The 19,649-nt window shown below is 37.5% G+C and overlaps 1 protein-coding gene across 3 annotated transcripts in view; it reads right to left on the reverse strand.

The window, feature by feature from the left end:
- khdrbs3 (KH domain containing, RNA binding, signal transduction associated 3) overlaps positions 1-19,649 on the reverse strand; it is a 156,891-nt gene that overhangs the window by 7,353 nt on the left and 129,889 nt on the right. For all 3 annotated transcript variants that reach the window (XR_008807700.1, XM_056257773.1, XM_056257774.1), the window contains exons 7-8: positions 16,553-16,635; positions 3,490-3,548 (exon numbers count right to left, since the gene is read on the reverse strand). Coding sequence is in view for 2 of the 3 variants with exons in the window: in XM_056257773.1 (XP_056113748.1) it covers positions 3,490-3,548; positions 16,553-16,635 (142 nt within the window). In the remaining variant the exon portion in view is untranslated. The remainder of the gene's footprint in view (positions 1-3,489; positions 3,549-16,552; positions 16,636-19,649) is intronic.

Genomic DNA, 19,649 nt, shown 5'->3' on the forward strand with positions numbered 1-19,649 from the left:
GCGAGCATTCTGTAGTGAAACATGCTCATAAAACACTGAACAACATTTGTAAGATATGTTTCTTTCTGCGTCACAGACTTAACATTGACATGTTTGAGTGCATGCACAAATGTATTTTGGTGAATTAAATCAGTTTGTGTGATGACTGTAGTCAAATACAGTTTGTAAACGGACAATGAAACGTGTGCAGAAAGAAAACTAATAATACAGACGTGATAACACACATCAAAAGTCACATATAAAATGTGATTAAACACTGATTTACAGTCATTTTAATGGACTACTTATACCGACGGGTATAAGACTTTTAAATGAGTTGAAAATATTACCAGTGTCATGTTTTGGTGATGTGCTGAAAAAATGGGTTTTGTGTTTTATTTTTATTTTTTAATATTTACTCATTTTTATTACTTTTTCAACTCCCCCATCATAACTTATGAACACTGCTGTTTTGTTGAAATACTTTTTTTTTATTATAAATAAACAAGCTGGATCATATTTCACCCCAAAATAAAAATGAAAAGAAATTATATTCTGCATTAGGAAAATGAAGCATATTTTACAAAAAATAAGAATTTTTGGTATTGTGAAGCATTTTATTGTAATATTAAATTACAATATTATTTGACTAATTGTAGTATATATACGAAGAGTTCAGATGCAAAAGCCTCTAAGTGCCATTTGAAATTTTCTTCTAGAATGATCATTTTTATCAAGCTTGTATATTTAAGTTCAGTAATTTCACTCAAATGGCAATGAAGATTACCTATTAATTGTCATTTGAGTGAAATTACTGAACTTAAATATACAAGCTTGATAAAAATGATCATTCTAGAAGAAAATTTCAAATGGCACTTAGAGGCTTTTGCATCTGAACTCTTCATATATATATATATATATATATATATATATATATATATATATATATATATATATGTAATACATGATTTTGAAATTATAGTAATAAATATAAATTAAAAAACAAACAAATAAATAAAACAAATGAATAAATTATGGACTCATTGACATGAACATGGGGGAAATGTGGTTAATTTGTCAACATTTAATACAAATTATAAAATATAATACTTTTTTAAAATATTTTTTTAAATATAAAATGCATTTTTGGGGTAAGATGTGACCTTGAGCATGCTTCGACGCCAGTAAAGTGTAATTTCCTTGTAAGTTTGTGTTAAACAGGAACCGACTGGGACCCTGACAGTGATTTGTAGTTGTGGAACATGCAGCAATCCAAACCACCTTCAAATGCGACTTTTACAGAACAACACCAATCTTTAAAGTAACAAATCCCAAGAGTCACGACACCATCCACTGTCTTCCTCTCTGAGCTCATGGGATCTCTGATCATTTAGCCCAACTAACACTGACAATCAAAGAGAAACGTCCCCAAACCATCCTCCTTTTGTCCTTCACCTCAGAAAGAACAAAACAACTTTAATTGCACCAGAGGATCAAATAGCCACTTGAAAGGGGTTTAGTGGAGTGCCCTCAGGCGAGAGGTTACCGCCGCCATTAGCGTAACAGCAGAGCTCATTCACGAGCGTCCGCGTCGATGAGCGAGAGCGCTATCGACGGCAGCTTTTGTGTGATCTTGCTCGTTTTCAGTTCTTTTTAGGGACAGAAAGGCACAAAGGCAGTTTCTCTTAAATCACTCGTTTTTTCAGAATGGGAGCCATAGCCAATAATCTTTAATTAGAGAGCTGTCAATCTCAGGTTAGCCCACGCTAGCTTCAAGGAAAGGGCTTCACGCGCACTGTCCTTGCGTTTAGAAAGAATAAGGATGTGTATCAGCCGGATAATAGGAAGTTCTTCTTTGAACTGTCAAGCTGTCTGTGTTTTGTACCACCTGGAAAGTGTTAACTTGAGTGTTATGGATTGTGTGTGTGTGTGTGTGTGTGTGTGTGTGTGTGTGTGTGTGTGTGTGTGTGTGTGTGTGTGTGTGTGTGTGTGTGTGCGTGTGTGTGTGTGTGTGTAGAACTGTGTTTCAAATGTGGTTGCAAAGTGAAAACTGAATGGAAAATGACAACTAACTATATATTTTAGGGGCAACATTGTGTTTGTTGTGTTGGAACTGCACTCTAAAAATGCTGGGTTGTTTCAACCAAACTTTGGGTCAAATATGGACAAACCTAACCATTGGGTTACATTTTTAAATTACATTTTTAACCCAACATTTGGGTTTGTCCATATTTGACCCAAATCTATCTATCTATCTATCTATCTATCTATCTATCTATCTATCTATCTATCTATCTATCTATCTATCTATCTATCTATCTATCTATCTATCTATCTATCTATCTATCTATCTATCTATCTATCTATCTATCTATCTATCTATCTATCTATCTATCTAAACTACTTATGCAAACTTATAACTACTTCAAACTTTAAACATTCTGACTATTGACTATTGAAGCTATTAAATCTACTTCAAACATTTTGGTCAGTCTTTCTCAAACCAACATAAAGTTGGTCTTATCTATCTTAAGATAAAGTCTGGCTTAACATAACATGAAATAAAAAGAAAATCTATTTCTTAAGGAATTTGGAAAGTAGCAAAAACAATTATGATATGGTAAAGGTTTCCAATTTGACCTTCATATCACACACACACACACACACACACACACACACACACACACACACACACACACACACACACACACACACACACACACACACACACACACACACACACACACACACACACACACACACACACACACACACAAATCATTTTAAAGGAAAATCAACTTCTAGTGCCCAAAATAAAAAAAATAAACATAAAATGAAGTTTTAAAACTATATGGTAAACAAAACTAGCAGTTGATTCTGTTACAATATCATTAGTAAATTCACACAAATGCTTCAGTCTCCACAAATGCATATGTACAGTATATACACACTAAAAGCACACACACATTAATATTCTAGCTGCTGAGAAATATAATGGCACATCTAATCTTTTTTGGCTGGGACAATGAGCTTACAACCGCAACATCAGCAATTCCAGAGCATTGCAATTCTTTTCAAGATATCTCTGCCATATTTATGCTTTTCGGTCCCGACATTGTTCATAACCGCAAACGTATTTGCCTTCCATGGAACACTCGTCCGACAGCATCTTGATTCTTTCGCTGCATCCAAACCCGTCTCCTGTTTACATTCATTGTAACTGTCTGTTCGAGTAAATTCAATGCTGTTGTATAGATACTGCAACCAAAAGGCTTGCAATGCCAGCAGTATTTATAACAACAGTACAGCAGGAGCCGAGCGTGCTACAGGCAAAAGGAGACGGTGACAGACTCAAGGTTCCTGTACCAACTGGAGTAATTTTAAAATACAGTTTATTGTTTCATTGCATAGAGTGGAAATCAAGCAAGACATGCTGACAAACTACTGCAGTAATTTCATGTGATTATAAAACTGCATTGAGGGAAGAAAGAAGAAAAAAAAGACACTTACCGTAAGAGTCATATGATTCTGCACTGATACCATGGCTGTATTCATAATAATCCTCTGAGCTGTGGAAAGAAACGAGAGACATTTATTGAGCAAAATAAAATGAATGCTCGCTGACTGGCTGATCCATTTTATTGATCCATTGTCAAGAAAAAAAACATATTTCTATTGACACTGTGTTTGTATGTGCATTTATAGACAGAGAGAACGAAAGTGAAAGGTGGTGAAAGTTCAAGGTATGTGTCTGCGTAGATTTTTTGTTCTTTTTAAATTCTGTGTGTGCATTTAAATGGTTTTATAATTGTCCCTACATATGATTTTTGATTATGTGTTATGTTTGACTCATTTCAGTTTGTGCTGCTAAAGTAACTGTTCTTTTTTTTGTGTGCTGCAATATCCGGCCTTGACACATTTCAACTAACTAAAGACAGAGAGGACCAAAGTGAGAGAAAGATGGTGAGAGTTCAAGGTATGTGTCTGCTTTTATGACACTAGTTGCTCCCTATTTAAATTGACAAAGCAACATCTCAGCAGGCACATGAAGCAGAATAACCCATCGGAGAAGCTATTTTCCGAGCAGATTTGCGGTGCGCCTGCCTTTTATTGCTGCATCTCAGAAGTTTTGCTCCTGGGTCTCTGTTCCCTTTCTGCTTCCAAATTGAGTTTTTCTCCCATAGGCCCCTCAGCTGAGCTGTCCAGTGCCAATCACAGCTGACTGCTAACCATATCCTGATGTTCATGCTCCCATAATTCCACTGGCCTCCCATCAGTGTGGATGGTGCTACAAGAAATAGAAGCATTACTGAAAAAATGATCTCAGCTTCGACCAGGGAGTATTCTTCCGATTTAGACCTTGTGTTACATTGGCAGAATTATTTGTTATTCCTCCCATTATTTCTATAGAAACTATTTGGTTCCATAATTTCAATAACTCCTCATATCCTTATAATAACTCCTTTCAAATCTATTGTAACTCAGTGCTTCCCATTAATTACTGTACCTAGACTGTGGCGGCCCGCCGGCCTATTCTTTATGACTAGTTTCATAATGTACTGAAAATATTTTTGACCTTCTCATAATAACATAAAAGTTCGTTGACATTTTGGGCCCGGTTTTAAAGATCGAAGTGCATGGTCTAAAGCGCACGGCGCAAGTGCACTTATGGCGTGTCCGAATCCACTTTTGCTAGATCAACGACAGGAAAAATGGTCGGCACACCCGGTGCATGGTCTAAAAGAGTTGTCCCTATTCTCTTAATGAGTAATGGGTGTGTTTTGGGCGTAACATTAAAAAAAAAATCAACCAGGGTCTCATATCCCATTCCCTTTAAAAGCCAGTTAGGCTCGCGCCATGGCGGATTCGAACACTTCTCTAGCGAGGAAACGGATCTGCGCCCTTTAAATATAAAAAAATAGTGCACCATTGACTTTAGACCAGGTTTTTGTTGGTCAATGGCACAGTCTATTTCAGTTGCCCCAAAATAGCAACATGCCAACAATGTGCCTGAACGGTAACACTTTACTTGAAGGGGTGTGCATAAGACTAACATGACACCTTCATAATCATGACATGACACATGTTATGAATATGAAGGAAGTTGTATGCATGTTTATGACAACTGTCATTAAGTGTCATTCGCTCAGTTATGACATTTTTAATGCAAATATGACATTGTTTGAAATGTCTTTATTATGACACCTTGACATAAGCAAATACATCATAACCTGTCAGTGTCTTTGTCATGACATCTTGACATTACTAAGACAACACAACCTGTCATACACATGACCTAGCAGATTAATTATCAAACTTAAGAAACCACTTAGCTTTATTGGTTAAAATGAAACTGTCAGGTGGTTGGTTTTGACATTGGCTGTCATGAAGCCATTATAACTGTTTAATGACAAATTCAATTTGTACCACTGTAGTTGAGGTCACGAAAAATATTCATGACACAGTTATAATGGCCTCATGACAGCCAGTGTCAAAACCAACCACATGACAGTTTAATTTAATTTAATGTCAAGTTGTCATGACAAAGACACTGACACGTTATGATGTTATGGTTTATGTCAAGATGTCATAACAAAGACATCTTAAACAATGTCATATTTGCATTCAAAATGTCATTATTGAGCGAAAGACACTTAATGACAGTTGTCATAAACATGCATAAACCCTACTTCATATTCATGACATATGTCATGTCATGGTTATGAAGGTGTCATGTCAGTCTTATGCACACCCCTTCAAGTAAAGTGTTACCGCCTGAACACACCTAATTTTTTTAGACCAGCAGCCCATGGGCGCAAATGCATTTGTTATTTAAGCAACGTGGCGCAGGACGTGAAAATGATAACTGCGTCAGGCTGAAACTAGCAAAAAACACTTTTGGACGACGGCACATGGACATCGAGGCACAGCAGCACCTCAGACAGCATGAGTTCGAGTCCCAGCGAAAGGTACTGTTCCCTTCTCGTCCGAGACAGTCCTGTCCATTAAAGAAAAAGAAAAAAAAAAACAACGTCATGAAAAAAAAGCTCCCTCTGAAAATATTTGAAGAGTTTGGTTCCAAAACGCGATAAACGCCATTAAAAAAAAAAAAACGAGTTACTGCAAAAATCAGTATTGTATCTGGTTGGTATTGAAAAGTCAATGTTTAATTTTAAGTCAAATGCGATATCCGCCGTGTTATTCTGCCATGTTTTCTCCCTTTCTTTCCAAACTGCGACAAACGCCAGTCTCCCTTCTCTACAGAATGCGATATATCCGCTCTCAACCAATCACAACGCACCATTCCACGCAATGTAAACAGTAACGGCAGCGCCTTAAATACACCCGGCTTCCTAGTTTTTCTTATCTATTTTGTACTTTTCGATCAACAAACAAAAACAAAAAAAATAATAATAATTTTGACGGCATTGATGAACCTGTGTTTGTTTGCGGTGGGTAAGAAACGTAAGGCATCGAAATCGAATCATTTACGTGAGGAGATTAAGAAGATGAGGCAATCGGGAGGAGGAAAAATGTTTTCAATCTTCTTTACAGTTCTTAATAAAAATATTATACAAATAAACTTACGTTGTTGTGTATTTTCAACAGTTTCAATATGAAAAAAAAACCTTTTATATTGATTCAATGGATTAATTGCATTTTGATTTAAAAAAAAAAGGATTTATTGCATTTTGGGGAAAAATTATCCGTTTTTATAATAAATCTTTGAAAATCAAAACCTGGATTTTAATTTTTTTTTTTTTTTATTATGACCTACAAATGCTATGTGAAAGTTTGAAACAGAAAATAGTGGTTTTCATCTTTCCACTTTCTTGGTAAAGAAAACACATTTTTACTCAAATTAATCTAAATGGATTTATTGCGTTTTGGAACCAAACTCTTCATTTGTCTTGAAAGAGATTACAGCAAGACAATAAAAATGTTCCCCTGTTTCTCATTTTGGACTCTCAAATATCTCAGTTGTGTCTACTCTTATTTCTCCTAAGTTTTAGGAAGCGTAGGAAAAGCAACCACCGAGGAATACATTTTTCCTCTGGGTAGTCTCTCAAAATCCTGTGGGAAACACGGGTAACTCTTCCTCTTTCCTATCACAACCACTTCCTCATTCCAATCATACTGTCAAAACCCCTCCCCTTATTCCGATCATAATATTATTGACTCCTCCCCTCATTCGCAAGAGATACTCACACATACAACAATCAACCTTCAGTGGCTGAGAAAAGAGTGTCTTTGATTTTCATAAACTGTTATGCAGAGAGGAAATCCCATGTCAAAGCTCACACAGAGGTGCCTATCGCTAGCCTGCTGTTACTGTTAGTTTCACGCTCAAAATGTGTCTGCACACCAGGGAGAAGAAGATATGAGAATGAGAGAGAGGGTTCTGCTGGGATTGCATGTATGAATGAAGACCTATGGAGCACAACTAGGGTCACTATTCTCCTCAGATTCCAACACACAAGCTCAGGAAGCTCGTGAGGGCTGGGAGGAGGCTTTATATCATATATGTGTGATGAAATTCCCCATTTCCACCGCGCATGAAGGTGAAATTGAAGAGACCTAAAGCTTTTGTGTTCAGTAATGCATCAGTCAACTTCACAACCTGCTGCCAGATGCATCTCTCTCTGCTGTTTCACACCACAAAGAACCTCTTCTCACCAACCTGAACACCAGCCTGGAGTTCAAACCTAGTTAGACACCTTTAATTTCGTCTCTGACACATCGTCAATATTCCTTCTTTCCTTGATTCGTCTCTCTCCCTCTCCTCCAGAGCCGAGTTTGTTCTGTTCTACTCAATTACCCTGTTCAGCTTTGCCCCAGTCGAGGTAGAGCGTTAGCAGAAATGATTATGCATTAAAGTCACACACAGTCCAATTCCTCCAATTAGCAACACACACGTGTAAACACTGCAAACACGCTGTCGAATGAACTACAATCACCCAGAGGAACATTTCACTCCTCTGAGGAGACTTAATGGAGTTATCAGGTACGCTGCATTTTAGTGTTAACCTACAAGTATCAAACATGCTTTGGAGTACTTCCTAGTTGAATTTTTAGTGAACAAGAAAAGTGCAGAATTATAAATATATGATTTCAATCATCATTTAAAAAAATATCTTAAACAAAGGAGTAAGTCCATTAAAACATAAATGCATACATACAATTAAAAAAGAAAAAAATATTGGGGGGTATTTTAAAACATAAGTCTATGTGCAGGTAAAATATAAATAAAATAAAATAAAATAAAATAAAATAAAATAAAATAAAATAAAATAAAATAAAATAAAATAAAATAAAAAGCAGATCCCAGATGTTTGACAAAGTGATCGCGTTTCCTCAGGACGGGCGCTCGCTGACTTGACATTCATAAAGGCCTTGCTCGCTCTCCCTCTCTCTCTCTCTCGTGTGGTTAAACAGATGGTGGGGTTAAATCTGAATGATGTACTACATGTCCCAGGTGATCTCTGCGTCTCCTCGTTCTCTCGTCTTGTTTTCACAGCTGGTAAATCAGCAGTGGGGCGTCTGTGACGAGTCTCGCTGGTCTAATCTACTGAGAGAGGCTTATCACTAATCACTAATTACTGCTTCATTCTCTCGCACTCAAACAGAAAGAGTTTGGAAGAGGTTTGGAGGGCAGAGAGGTGAATAAACATCACACAGCGATAATTATGTTTTCCATACATGGGTCACAAAGTTTACTTAAAGGAACAGTACAGCCAAAAATGGAAATAGAATGCTACTTTGAGTGAACTCGCATGTAGAGCATGTTTTAAATGCTCATTCATTAAGGTCGTTCATTCAAGATAAGACTAAAATGAAATCTATTTATACAGTCTAAAAACAGACAATGGAAAACCACGGGCCTTTGTCCTCTATTGAGTCTCCTGCACCAATTCAACGCTGAACTAGAGCATTCAATGTGCATTTATTATAGTTAGCATGTTGTGTACACACCATAAGCCATGTGCAAATATGTATGTGTGTGTCCCATTGTATGGTCTCCTCATACAAATGGAAAAATCTGTCTATTCAAACAAGCTACAGGCAAAATCATGCTTTGCATATGCTTGTGGAATTTGCGACAGAAACGGAAGCTCTTTTCTCAGATGTAAATGAATCTATTTTTAGATTGTGACAGTCTTCTTGTCTTGCTAACAGAACTGAACAGAACCAAAGGTCCACAGAGACGGAAACAGAGACGAGAGCGAAGACACCAAACCTCTAAAATAGAGCTGAAATAAGATAAAAATATCAGCACGTCTGTCACAGAGAAAGTGGGACAGAGGACAGAACGTGTGAGTAAAGGAACAGAGAGGAAGACAGGTGCAGAAGAGAGAGAAACCTGCCGAGTCTGATGCTTTGAACGGAGGAGTAATCAATCGTGATAATCGTGACCTGCAGAGCTGAACTCTGTAATCGTCCTCTTCATCAGGTGTGGAACACCTCCATATTTACAGGATCAAAAGAACCGGAAAAACAAAGTAACAGAGTTTCCCACTGATAAAAGAGCCTGCCATTATGGAGAACTAGAAGAACTAAGCATTAAATGATCAATTTATTCATTAAAAAATGAATTCATAGAATAATAATTCAAATGAATCAAATGTATAATACATAAATGTATTGATTCAAATAATTGTATTTATTAAAAAATATTTTTAAATTAAATATTCATTAAATATTCATAAAATCAATCATTAAAAAAAAAACATTGATATTTCAATAAATTGAAAAAGAAAAAGACTATTAGATATTTTGTCCTTTATTTTATCACGTCACGGCGCTAGCTGAAGGCAAAACAAAGGAAAAACTGGAGGCGGCCAATACAAACCAGCACAGATTCAGACTTTAGACTTTACTTTAGACTTTATTAATCCCGCAAGGGGCAATTAGTTTAGAGCAGCATGTATACAACAATACATAACACAGATCACACACATTTCTCACCACATACAGACAGTCAATATGTGCGCTTAAAAAAAAAAAAAAAAAAAAACCCTACACAGAGTTTAAAAGTTTGATCGCAGAAGGGATAAAAGATTTAGAGTGGCGGTTCGTCTCTTGAAAAATGAATATGCTGCATCTGGAATTTTTATTTCTAGAAAATCACATCATTAAAATTGCACCGTAATGTCACTCTTTACATTGTCGTCTTCTTGGCGCTGGCTAGGCAGAACTGCGGATCGTACCACACAAGTCTTGTACATTTGTAATAATAATTAGCAACATGTACTTAGGGCCTACTATAGGCAGAGGTGAGTAGAGTCTCCAAAAACTGTACTTGTAACGGTTAAGTTCAATGAAGATGAGGAATATAGCACCCTAATCCAAACAGCCAACATGCGAAACAGCCTGCAGACATGACCAATACCATACTGAGAACACAAGAGGAACTTAAATACACAGTGATGATGAGACAATGACGAACAGCTGTGGTGATTATGAAGGTGTCCATGGTGACTGATCAGTCAAATTAGAACTAGAACACATGTGACTAACGAAAACAAACAGAAGGTATAAATGTATTGTCAACACTGTTCTGTGATTCATCAATAAAATAGCTTAGAAACGGAAAAGTTCTAGCATATATTTCTTAGTAACTAAAACCCACAGCTTCACTATTAGTAGAGAGACTAATTAATTCACACGCAACAGCTCTCTATAAAGCATTCATATGTAATCTTTACTGTGCTACTTAACTGTATCTGATTCAGAACAAGCAGAAATCTATGAGAAATATAACGACCCAAAGACAAAAGAACTGATAAAATAAGCTGTTATAGGAGCGTTGTGTCATTTGCCATAGCTGTGCACAAGGCAACCCGCGTTCGAGTCTCAGCTCGAGGTTCAGGCTTTTTTGTTCATTAATGACGTCATCACCGACTAGTCAAAATCGACTCGACGTTAAACACATAAATGTCGTTCAACCCCGGATTGTCCGTGTTGCTCAGCATCTGTCTGTGCAGTGTGAAGAACTGACCTTTAGAAGATCGATGATTCTTTGAACATCTCACTTGGTCTTTTTGAAAGTAACATTTTATTTTATTCATTATTATTTGTATGAATACAAACTAGAAGCCTGCAATTGTCCATTAAACTCAAAGTCGTATGAATGAGTTGCCAATATAATGTGCTCAAGATTCACTATAAAAAGTTGAAAATAAAAACTGTGCATTATCAATAACAGAACAAAACATTTGGTAGATTTGCAAAAGGGTGAATAAAAACACAATTAATGCGCGATGCTAATCTTCTTAATGTGGTCCAATACTTGCCTAGCTGCTATCACTAGAATTAAATGAAGTTAAATGTTTGCAAACATCAATTATTGAATTCGGTTCATTTGTACAGCACAAACCAATCCAACATATCTTACTAAGAACAGTGACCTTATAAACCCCTCCGAGATCAAGCCAGAGGCGACAGTGGCGAGGAAAACCTCCCAATCAATCAATCAATCTCCTAAGAGGGAATTTCTAATCAGTTCCCGCTATAATTGCTCTTTTCCCCTCTAAATCTCAACTCTCAGAGTCGTGTCTCCTGAAGCAGTGCTAACCTTTGAAAAGCAGCAGTCTCTGAACTCACTGCACTGACATTTCCCACAACAAACTGCTCTGCGGAGGCCTATAGCCGCTCTGACATTCAGTGTGTGTGTGTGGGTTATGTGGGCCATATGGCGCTCTATAGCACTCTGAAGAAGGGGACTAGCTGTTTAAATGCTGTCAGACACACTCACGCACCCCTGAGCACTTCCACCGGGAGTGCACACGTGTGGAGTATCTGGACCGCTACACAAGAAGGTGACACGCCTGGGAGAATCACACAGCGAAGGCTTTTTTCATCAAAGTCGTAACATTTGACCTCTGACCCTTTTAATGCTCCTGTGAGATAAACCCGCCACCTCTGCGAACATTTAATCTCTGAGCTCTCCCCTTCCTCTAACACGGGTAACGCCGGCCTATTTATAGCATGCCACGGTGAAGACACATCCGACAAATTTCAAGTCATGACACTTTCGCAAAAAAAATTAAATACTTTTTTATAACTATTGCGGCATATTGCGCCATTAGCCTACTTTATGGCTCAGTTTCTCGCCCGTCATATTTGAGATATACTGCCCTAACGAAAGCCATCTTTAATAATTCCATACTCTCATTTTTCTTCATAGTAAAATGGTAGTGACACACAAAGGAAATCCCATGCATTGGGATTTTTTTTTTTTGCGTGCTCATGCGTTACAATCGAACCACTTTACTTTTTGTTTATCGACCATTTTTCTTTTACTAAAGAGGCTATACACTCACCTAAAGGATTATTAGGAACACCATACTTATACTGTGTTTGACCCCCTTTCGCCTTCAGAACTGCCTTAATTCTACGTGGCATTGATTCAACAAGGTGCTGAAAGCATTCTTTAGAAATGTTGGCCCATATTGATAGGATAGCATCTTGCAGTTGATGGAGATTTGTGGGATGCACATCCAGGGCACGAAGCTCCCGTTCCACCACATCCCAAAGATGCTCTATTGGGTTGAGATCTGGTGACTGTGGGGGCCATTTTAGTACAGTGAACTCATTTTCATGTTCAAGAAACCAATTTGAAATGAACTTTGTGACATGGTGCATTATCCTGCTGGAAGTAGCCATCAGAGGATGAGTACATGGTGGCCATAAAGGGATGGACATGGTCAGAAACAATGCTCAGGTAGGCCGTGGCTTTTAAACGATGCCCAATTGGCACTAAGGGGCCTAAAGTGTGCCAAGAAAACATCCACCACACCATTACACCACCACCACCAGCCTGCACAGTGGTAACAAGGCATGATGGATCCATGTTCTCATTCTGTTAACGCCAAATTCTGACTCTACCATCTGAATGTCTCAACAGAGATCGAGACTCATCAGACCAGGCAACATTTTTCCAGTCTTCAACTGTCCAATTTTGGTGAGCTCTTGCAAATTGTAGCCTCTTTTTCCTATTTGTAGTGGAGATGAGTGGTACCCGGTGGGGTCTTCTGCTGTTGTAGCCCATCCGGCTCAAGGTTGTGCGTGTTGTGGCGTCACAAATGCTTTGCTGCATACCTCGGTTGTAACGAGTGGTTATTTCAGTCAAAGTCGCTCTTCTATCAGCTTGAATCAGTCGGCCCATTCTCATCTGACCTCTAGCATCAACAAGGCATTTTCGCCCACAGGACTGCCGCATACTGGATGTTTTTCCCTTTTCACACCATTTTTTGTAAACCCTAGAAATGGTTGTGCGTGAAAATCCCAGTAACTGAGCAGATTGTGAAATACTCAGACCGGCCCGGCTGGCACCAACAACCATGCCACGCTCAAAATTGCTTAAATCACCTTTCTTTCCCATTCTGACATTCAGTTTGGAGTTCAGGAGATTGTCTTGACCAGGACCACACCCCTAAATGCATTGAAGCAACTGCCATGTGATTGGTTGATTAGATAATTGCATTAATGAGAAATTGAACAGGTGTTCCTAATAATCCTTTAGGTGAGTGTAGTTTCTCGTAAGCACACAAAATGTGTCTCATGCGCACGCGGAAGTCTGTTAAAGTTCTGCAAAAGTTTTTTAAACCAAAAGAAATCGTAAAAATATTTTTTATAAAAAATTAACCTGAAATAAAATATAAACGGAAAACGGAAAACTCAAACTTAAAAATGTAAATGTAAATTAGAAATGACGCTTACCTTAGTAAGTATAATGTAACTACGTCACTTAAAATAAAGTGTAACCAAAGCCTATAAAACTACTTTAGACACAAAAAAGACAAAAGAACAAAAAAACTAAAAAAAACGTAACCATAAAATAAAAGCAAATTCAAATATGAATAAATACTTGGCCTGTTGTTGCTTTGATATAGTTATATATACAGTAGTATACACATGGTAAATCACCTCTGGATCACTGTATATTCTATGATCAAAAGAAATGCTGGTTTACATATCCCTGGATTACATATTACAAGATCAAAGATGCACCAGGATGAGGTATGAGGAAATCTACAGCTCAGTAACGCACAGACGATGTTTTATGAATCAAAGAACACCGAAACCTGCCGTATAATGAAGTACATGTAGGCTTGTCGAAAGACTCCTCAATAATTAGTCAATGTCGTTTGAGCTCTTAAAGCATTTGAGCTCAGGAAGAAGCCTCAACTGACATTAATCTTAAATGAGTATGTTCCAAATATTGATCTGATACCTGGCCTGTGTGTCTTTGATATAGTTTTAAGTATACACATGGGTAAACCTCTGGAGACAGGACAGTAGTGGTCAGAGTGTGATGAAGTCCACCTGAAGATTACTGTGACATGTCATTACTGCCATAAATCCAGCATCGTGTCTTTTTCGCTCTGTTCACACCGCAAGTCAAGTGTGGAGTGCCAATGCTCATTTTCTGCTCAAATTCTATTCAATTGTTATTGTGAGGTTGTTCATGTGACCCATATCAAAAACAGTGGTCAAAACTAAACACACTAAAAATCGTACTTTAAATCATATAGCTCAATTTGTGCAATATACATGCAGTATATGCTAAAATAAATGAAAAATAAACCAAAAATATTATATTGCCATTAAATTAAACTTAATAATCAGAATTTAATTAATTATTGTATAATTCATTCTTCCTGATTATACAGTATATAATTATTTAAAAATACAACAATTTAAAATGAACAACTGTAGTTATGCTGTACACTGTAAAAAAAAAAGTAAATGTACAGGTAATGGTCTGTATTTTTTTTACAGAATTTTGCCGTTTTGTCATTATACAGTGAATGCCTGTTATTTTACAGATATTTGCTGTAATTTAAAGGTCCACTATTGAATTTACAGGTAATTGCTTGTATTTTGGTTTTACATCAATTTTACGTTTTTTTTTTAAATGAAATTGTCTGTATTTTTACAGGGTTATGTGTAATTTTACATAAAATATTCCATAATATTTTACAGATTTTTTCTGTTAAATTAGAAAACAAAGAAAAGAAGGTATAACTGCAGAAATCAGTCATTTAACATGTTTTCCTTGAAGATGTGGGTGTTAAAGTGAGTTTTAAGGTTAAATAATAGTATTTCCGTACTATATAATAACTGTGATAGATCTAATGGTGCATTTAATGTAATTTAACTGTAAAATACCATTCAATTTACAGTTTTTGAAAGTGAAAAAGAACAACTCATTGTATAATTTACAGTGTAAAAAAACATAAATTGACATTCCCACAATTCCCAGCGTGACACTTCACATTTGATGTGTTTTTGTTGAAATAACTATGTTTCTTTATAGTTTTCTTAGTTTTTTCCGAATGAGTAATGTATATTAGGGTTTTATGTTACATTTAATGTTGTTAAACTAATGTTTATTGCATTTTTAAAATTTCATGTGTTACCACGATGGTGTTTAATGTTTGTGCGAATGATACTGTGCAGTTTCTATATATTAGTATTACTACTCTTTTGAGGAAGAGCTGCTTGTGATGAGCCAGCCTGCTCTCAAGGCAATTCGTATGAATTCATACGGTTTTTGCTAATTCGTGCATATTTTACAAGTCACCAAATTCGTATGAAATCGTATGAATGACCTATCCCTGACCCCGCCCCTAAACCTACCCATCACGTTGGTTTAGACAAATCGTACAAACTTGTACGAGTGAGGTCGTACGAATTAGCCACCTTTTAATCTCTTGTAAGAATTGGTCGTGAGATAGCGCTGAATGAGCTTTGAATGATCATGTGACTCTCATCACCACTGTGGTTGTTGGTTGACAGTGTATTACAATGGTACAAAACAGATATTAATACTTCAATAGGTAAGTAAATTAACATTATATCAGATAATGAAAGATATTTTTGTGTAGAATAACAGTAATAAACCATAATTATAGGATAAGAAATTACCATTTTTTTACATTTTTTTTCCTGACAGTATTTTTCCGTTTTTTAACAGACATTTTCTGGCGCCCCAGCTGCCAGAATATTTCCGTTTTTTTACGAGTTGGTTTTTAACTGGTATTTCACGGTATTTTTCTGGCGCCCCAGCTGCCAAAATATTTCCGTTTTTTCACTTTTTCTTTTCTAACAGTGTACTTATTCTTTTACTGCATTCTAAATTGGCTGTTTCAAAAAACATGAACATGTTTTATGTTAACACCCACTAATTATGAGTCAGAATGTCCTTCACAAGACTGTGGTGTTCATAAGACCTTCTCTGGTACACAGTGACAACTGACCCTGTCATACAACATGAAATGTTTCCTTGCCAGAGAATATTGCGAGATAAAGGAGTGATTCATTAGCGAGAAGGCCCGCTTCTCTCTTTTGGGCTTTCAAAGCTGCCCCCTACATTACCCTGAACGATTTCCAATGCAGCAAATCTCCAAGTCCAGCTCATGCGGACCTACACAAACTCTTTGGTTCGATACAGAGAGGTGAGCACTGACCTACATTGTGAATAAGCTCTCGCGTTCAGATAGACACACAAAGGCACTCTGAGAGATGCCCTTTACACTGACAGCAGACAAAACACACACAAACTTACTTCAGCGCCTGATTGCTGTAGTTGTTGTCGTACGAGTCATATCCCTGGTCATCGTAGGCCGTTCCATATCCATCATCGTATTCCTACAGGGAAGAAAATATATGCTGTAAATATCCAGATGATTTTTATTTTTATTTTTTTGCAATATAAAGCTTTTTTTAAACAACAGAACAAAATTTGAGGTGTTTTGTTCCAGAAAAAAAACAGTTTTTTTTTTTTTTTTTTTTTTTTGTGAATGATTCTGTTTTAGTTTTAGTTGAATACGTTATTCAATGATTCATTCAGAAACACATTAACTTGTTTTGGTCTTGAATGAATCAGTTTTTTTAAATGAATTGGTTGACTGAATGATTCAAAGACTCAATCATAAAGACAGTCACTGCTTTGTTCATGAATTAATCAGTGTTTTGAACAAATTGGTCGATTAAAATATTCTATGACTCACCCATAAAGAGAGTCACTGCTTTTGTTCATGAATGAATCAGTGTTTTGAACACATCAGTTGACTGTAAGATTCAAAGTCTCACTCATAATTTATATGTAGAGTGTCACCTGTTTTGATGATGAATAAATACGTTAAAAGAGATTCCATGACTCACTCATAAAGACAGTAAATAGCTTCATTCAATTGAATTCCCTTTTATTACAATTGCATAAAATACAATGAAATTGGTTCATTTTCTGAATGAATCAGTGTTTTGAATCAATCACTTAACTGATAGATTCAAAGACTCACTCATAAAGAGTCACTTGTTTTGTTCATGAATGAATCAGTGTTGGATGAATGAAAGATTTTATGACTCACTCATAAAGACAGTAAATAGTTGCATTCCTGAATGAATCAGTGCTTTGAACGAATTGGTTGAATTAATGATTCAAGGACTTTTATAAAGACACTACAGTAAATAGTTTCATAATAGTTTTCAGTCAGTATTTTCTCAACAACTTTTAGTACAGTGAGACATTGTACAGTGTTTATTTCAGTACATTGTTATGAACAAATTGGTTGACTGAATGATTCAATGACTCACTCTTACAGACAGTCACTTATGCTAAAACATGATTTTGACTTCATTTCTGTGGAGTTTCAGTTCAGAAATGGTCTGGGGAGAGAGCTTTGTATTTTGAGCGTTAGTGTGTCTACGTAGTACATTACACACTTTTTTTAAAAGAGCAAGAAAAATCCTGTTTTCCTTGATATGAACACTTGAAGAGATAAATGCATGTATAATGCAGCACTGCAGGCCGGAGTCTGGAGCGGCGAACAGTCTCCACAGGACATGCTGCATTTCATGAGGGTCAAGAGATCTGCTCTAATGATGAAGCATTTCGAGCCGTCCTGGATCCACACACACTCACTCATACACTCCCAAACTCTGCTTAGAGGTTAATCTACTCTGCTGAACCCCAGTCGACATTAATACTCCATATCTAGAGCAGAAATAGCAGAGAGCCACGCATGAAAACTGAAAAGCAGCTCTTCACTTAAAATGAAAGGTTGTGAAAGTGCTTCATTAAGTCGAGGGGCTGATATGGTTTTGACACTGTAATTAACATCGCATAATAACCATTTAAGAGTTGATAATGAAACTTCATGGGGGTTAATATCTAATGTAGCTATTATTGTGACATATCACAGATTGCTTTGTGGCCTGTTGTCAGATGTGGCAAAGCCCTGTTTGATATGTTTATGATGACTAATGAAGCGTGTCAAGTGTCAGGAGAGGTCATAAGAACAAGCTGGAAATGGAGTTGTGTCACAGACTTTGCACCTTTTTTCCCACATTTACCATGCCGATTGTGGGGGGAAAACTTGCTAAATAGATTAAAATATTGTAAAATGTGTTAAAGAGAGCTGAGAGAACCCCATTATTAAGTGTTTACATACAGTAGACGATCATACACAATTAAGCTTAAAGTCATGTAAATGCATGCAAACATTATCAGAACCTAAACCTCTGGGTAGGAGAGGATCCCTCTTGTCCTTTGTGTTCATCACCTGCCACATTAAGGCACATTTTGACAGGATGTAAGGTGGCTCTTAGCCAAGGTCGGTTTACTTGGCGCCATGACCAAGTATTGCGATGTTTGGCTTTAGCATTGGAAGGCAAGCGTAGTATGACCAATAAGTTGCCGCCTGTTCTAGCAAAACATTACACGCAGAAGACAATATTCCTCCGCCCAGGCGAGCAACCACCAAGAAAAGGTGTTAACACCAATTCTCGCCCAGGACAACTGGAAGCTGCTGGGGACTGGAAGATGCTGGCTGATCTTGATCAACGGCTTATTTTTCCACCTGAGATTGCCACCACTAACCTACGACCAGATATTGTTTTGTGGTCTGGATCAGCACGCATTGTTCAACTGATAGAGTTAACAGTGCCATGGGAGGATGCTGTAGATGAGGCATATGAGAGGAAGAAACTGCGGTATGCTCATCTGGCCACTGAAGCAGAACAGCGAGGATGGAGAGTTCAGGTTTATCCAGTGGAAGTGGGTTGTCGAGGTTTTGTGGCACACTCTACAACCCGGTTCCTCAGAGACGTCGGATTCAGTGGCCAAGAGTTGCGTCGCACAGTAAAGAACTTATCTGAAGCAGCAGAAAGGAGCAGCAACTGGCTGTGGTTGAGACGGAAAGGTTCTGGCTGGGTGTGTACAGGCCGCCACGCTACGGTTTCGTAGAATTATTATTATTTATTTGTATAGGTTGTATAGTATTTACAGTCATTACGTTCCTGTGTATATTGCGTGAATGACGGGTGGTTGGGCAGATATTGTGTTTTGCGGTAGGTGGTATGCCATACGGAACCGTTGCCACTGAAACTGCATATTAACGCACCAGTGGGGCTCGACAGCCTTAGTCAAACGGGTTGGCGCGTATGGTTGGGTTGCGGAGAGATTGTGAGATTGTGGTTAGGTCTCAGCAGCAGGAGGGATGTAGAGGTCAGTAAGCTGGGCTGAGTTGAGTGGGGGACGGAGGGGGGTGACTCTGGGACGCCAGAGTCACTGTCGAGCCCTCTTGAGGTGTCGTGGACTAGTCGACGAAACACTGAGGACGGAAGGTGCCCACTTGAAGACCCTAGAGATGTCCCCTACT

Source organism: Rhinichthys klamathensis, unplaced genomic scaffold (assembly GCF_029890125.1).
Source record: "Rhinichthys klamathensis goyatoka isolate OS25496 unplaced genomic scaffold, OSU_Roscu_1.1 h1tg000144l_1, whole genome shotgun sequence".
Classification (NCBI taxonomy): Eukaryota; Metazoa; Chordata; class Actinopteri; order Cypriniformes; family Leuciscidae; genus Rhinichthys; species Rhinichthys klamathensis.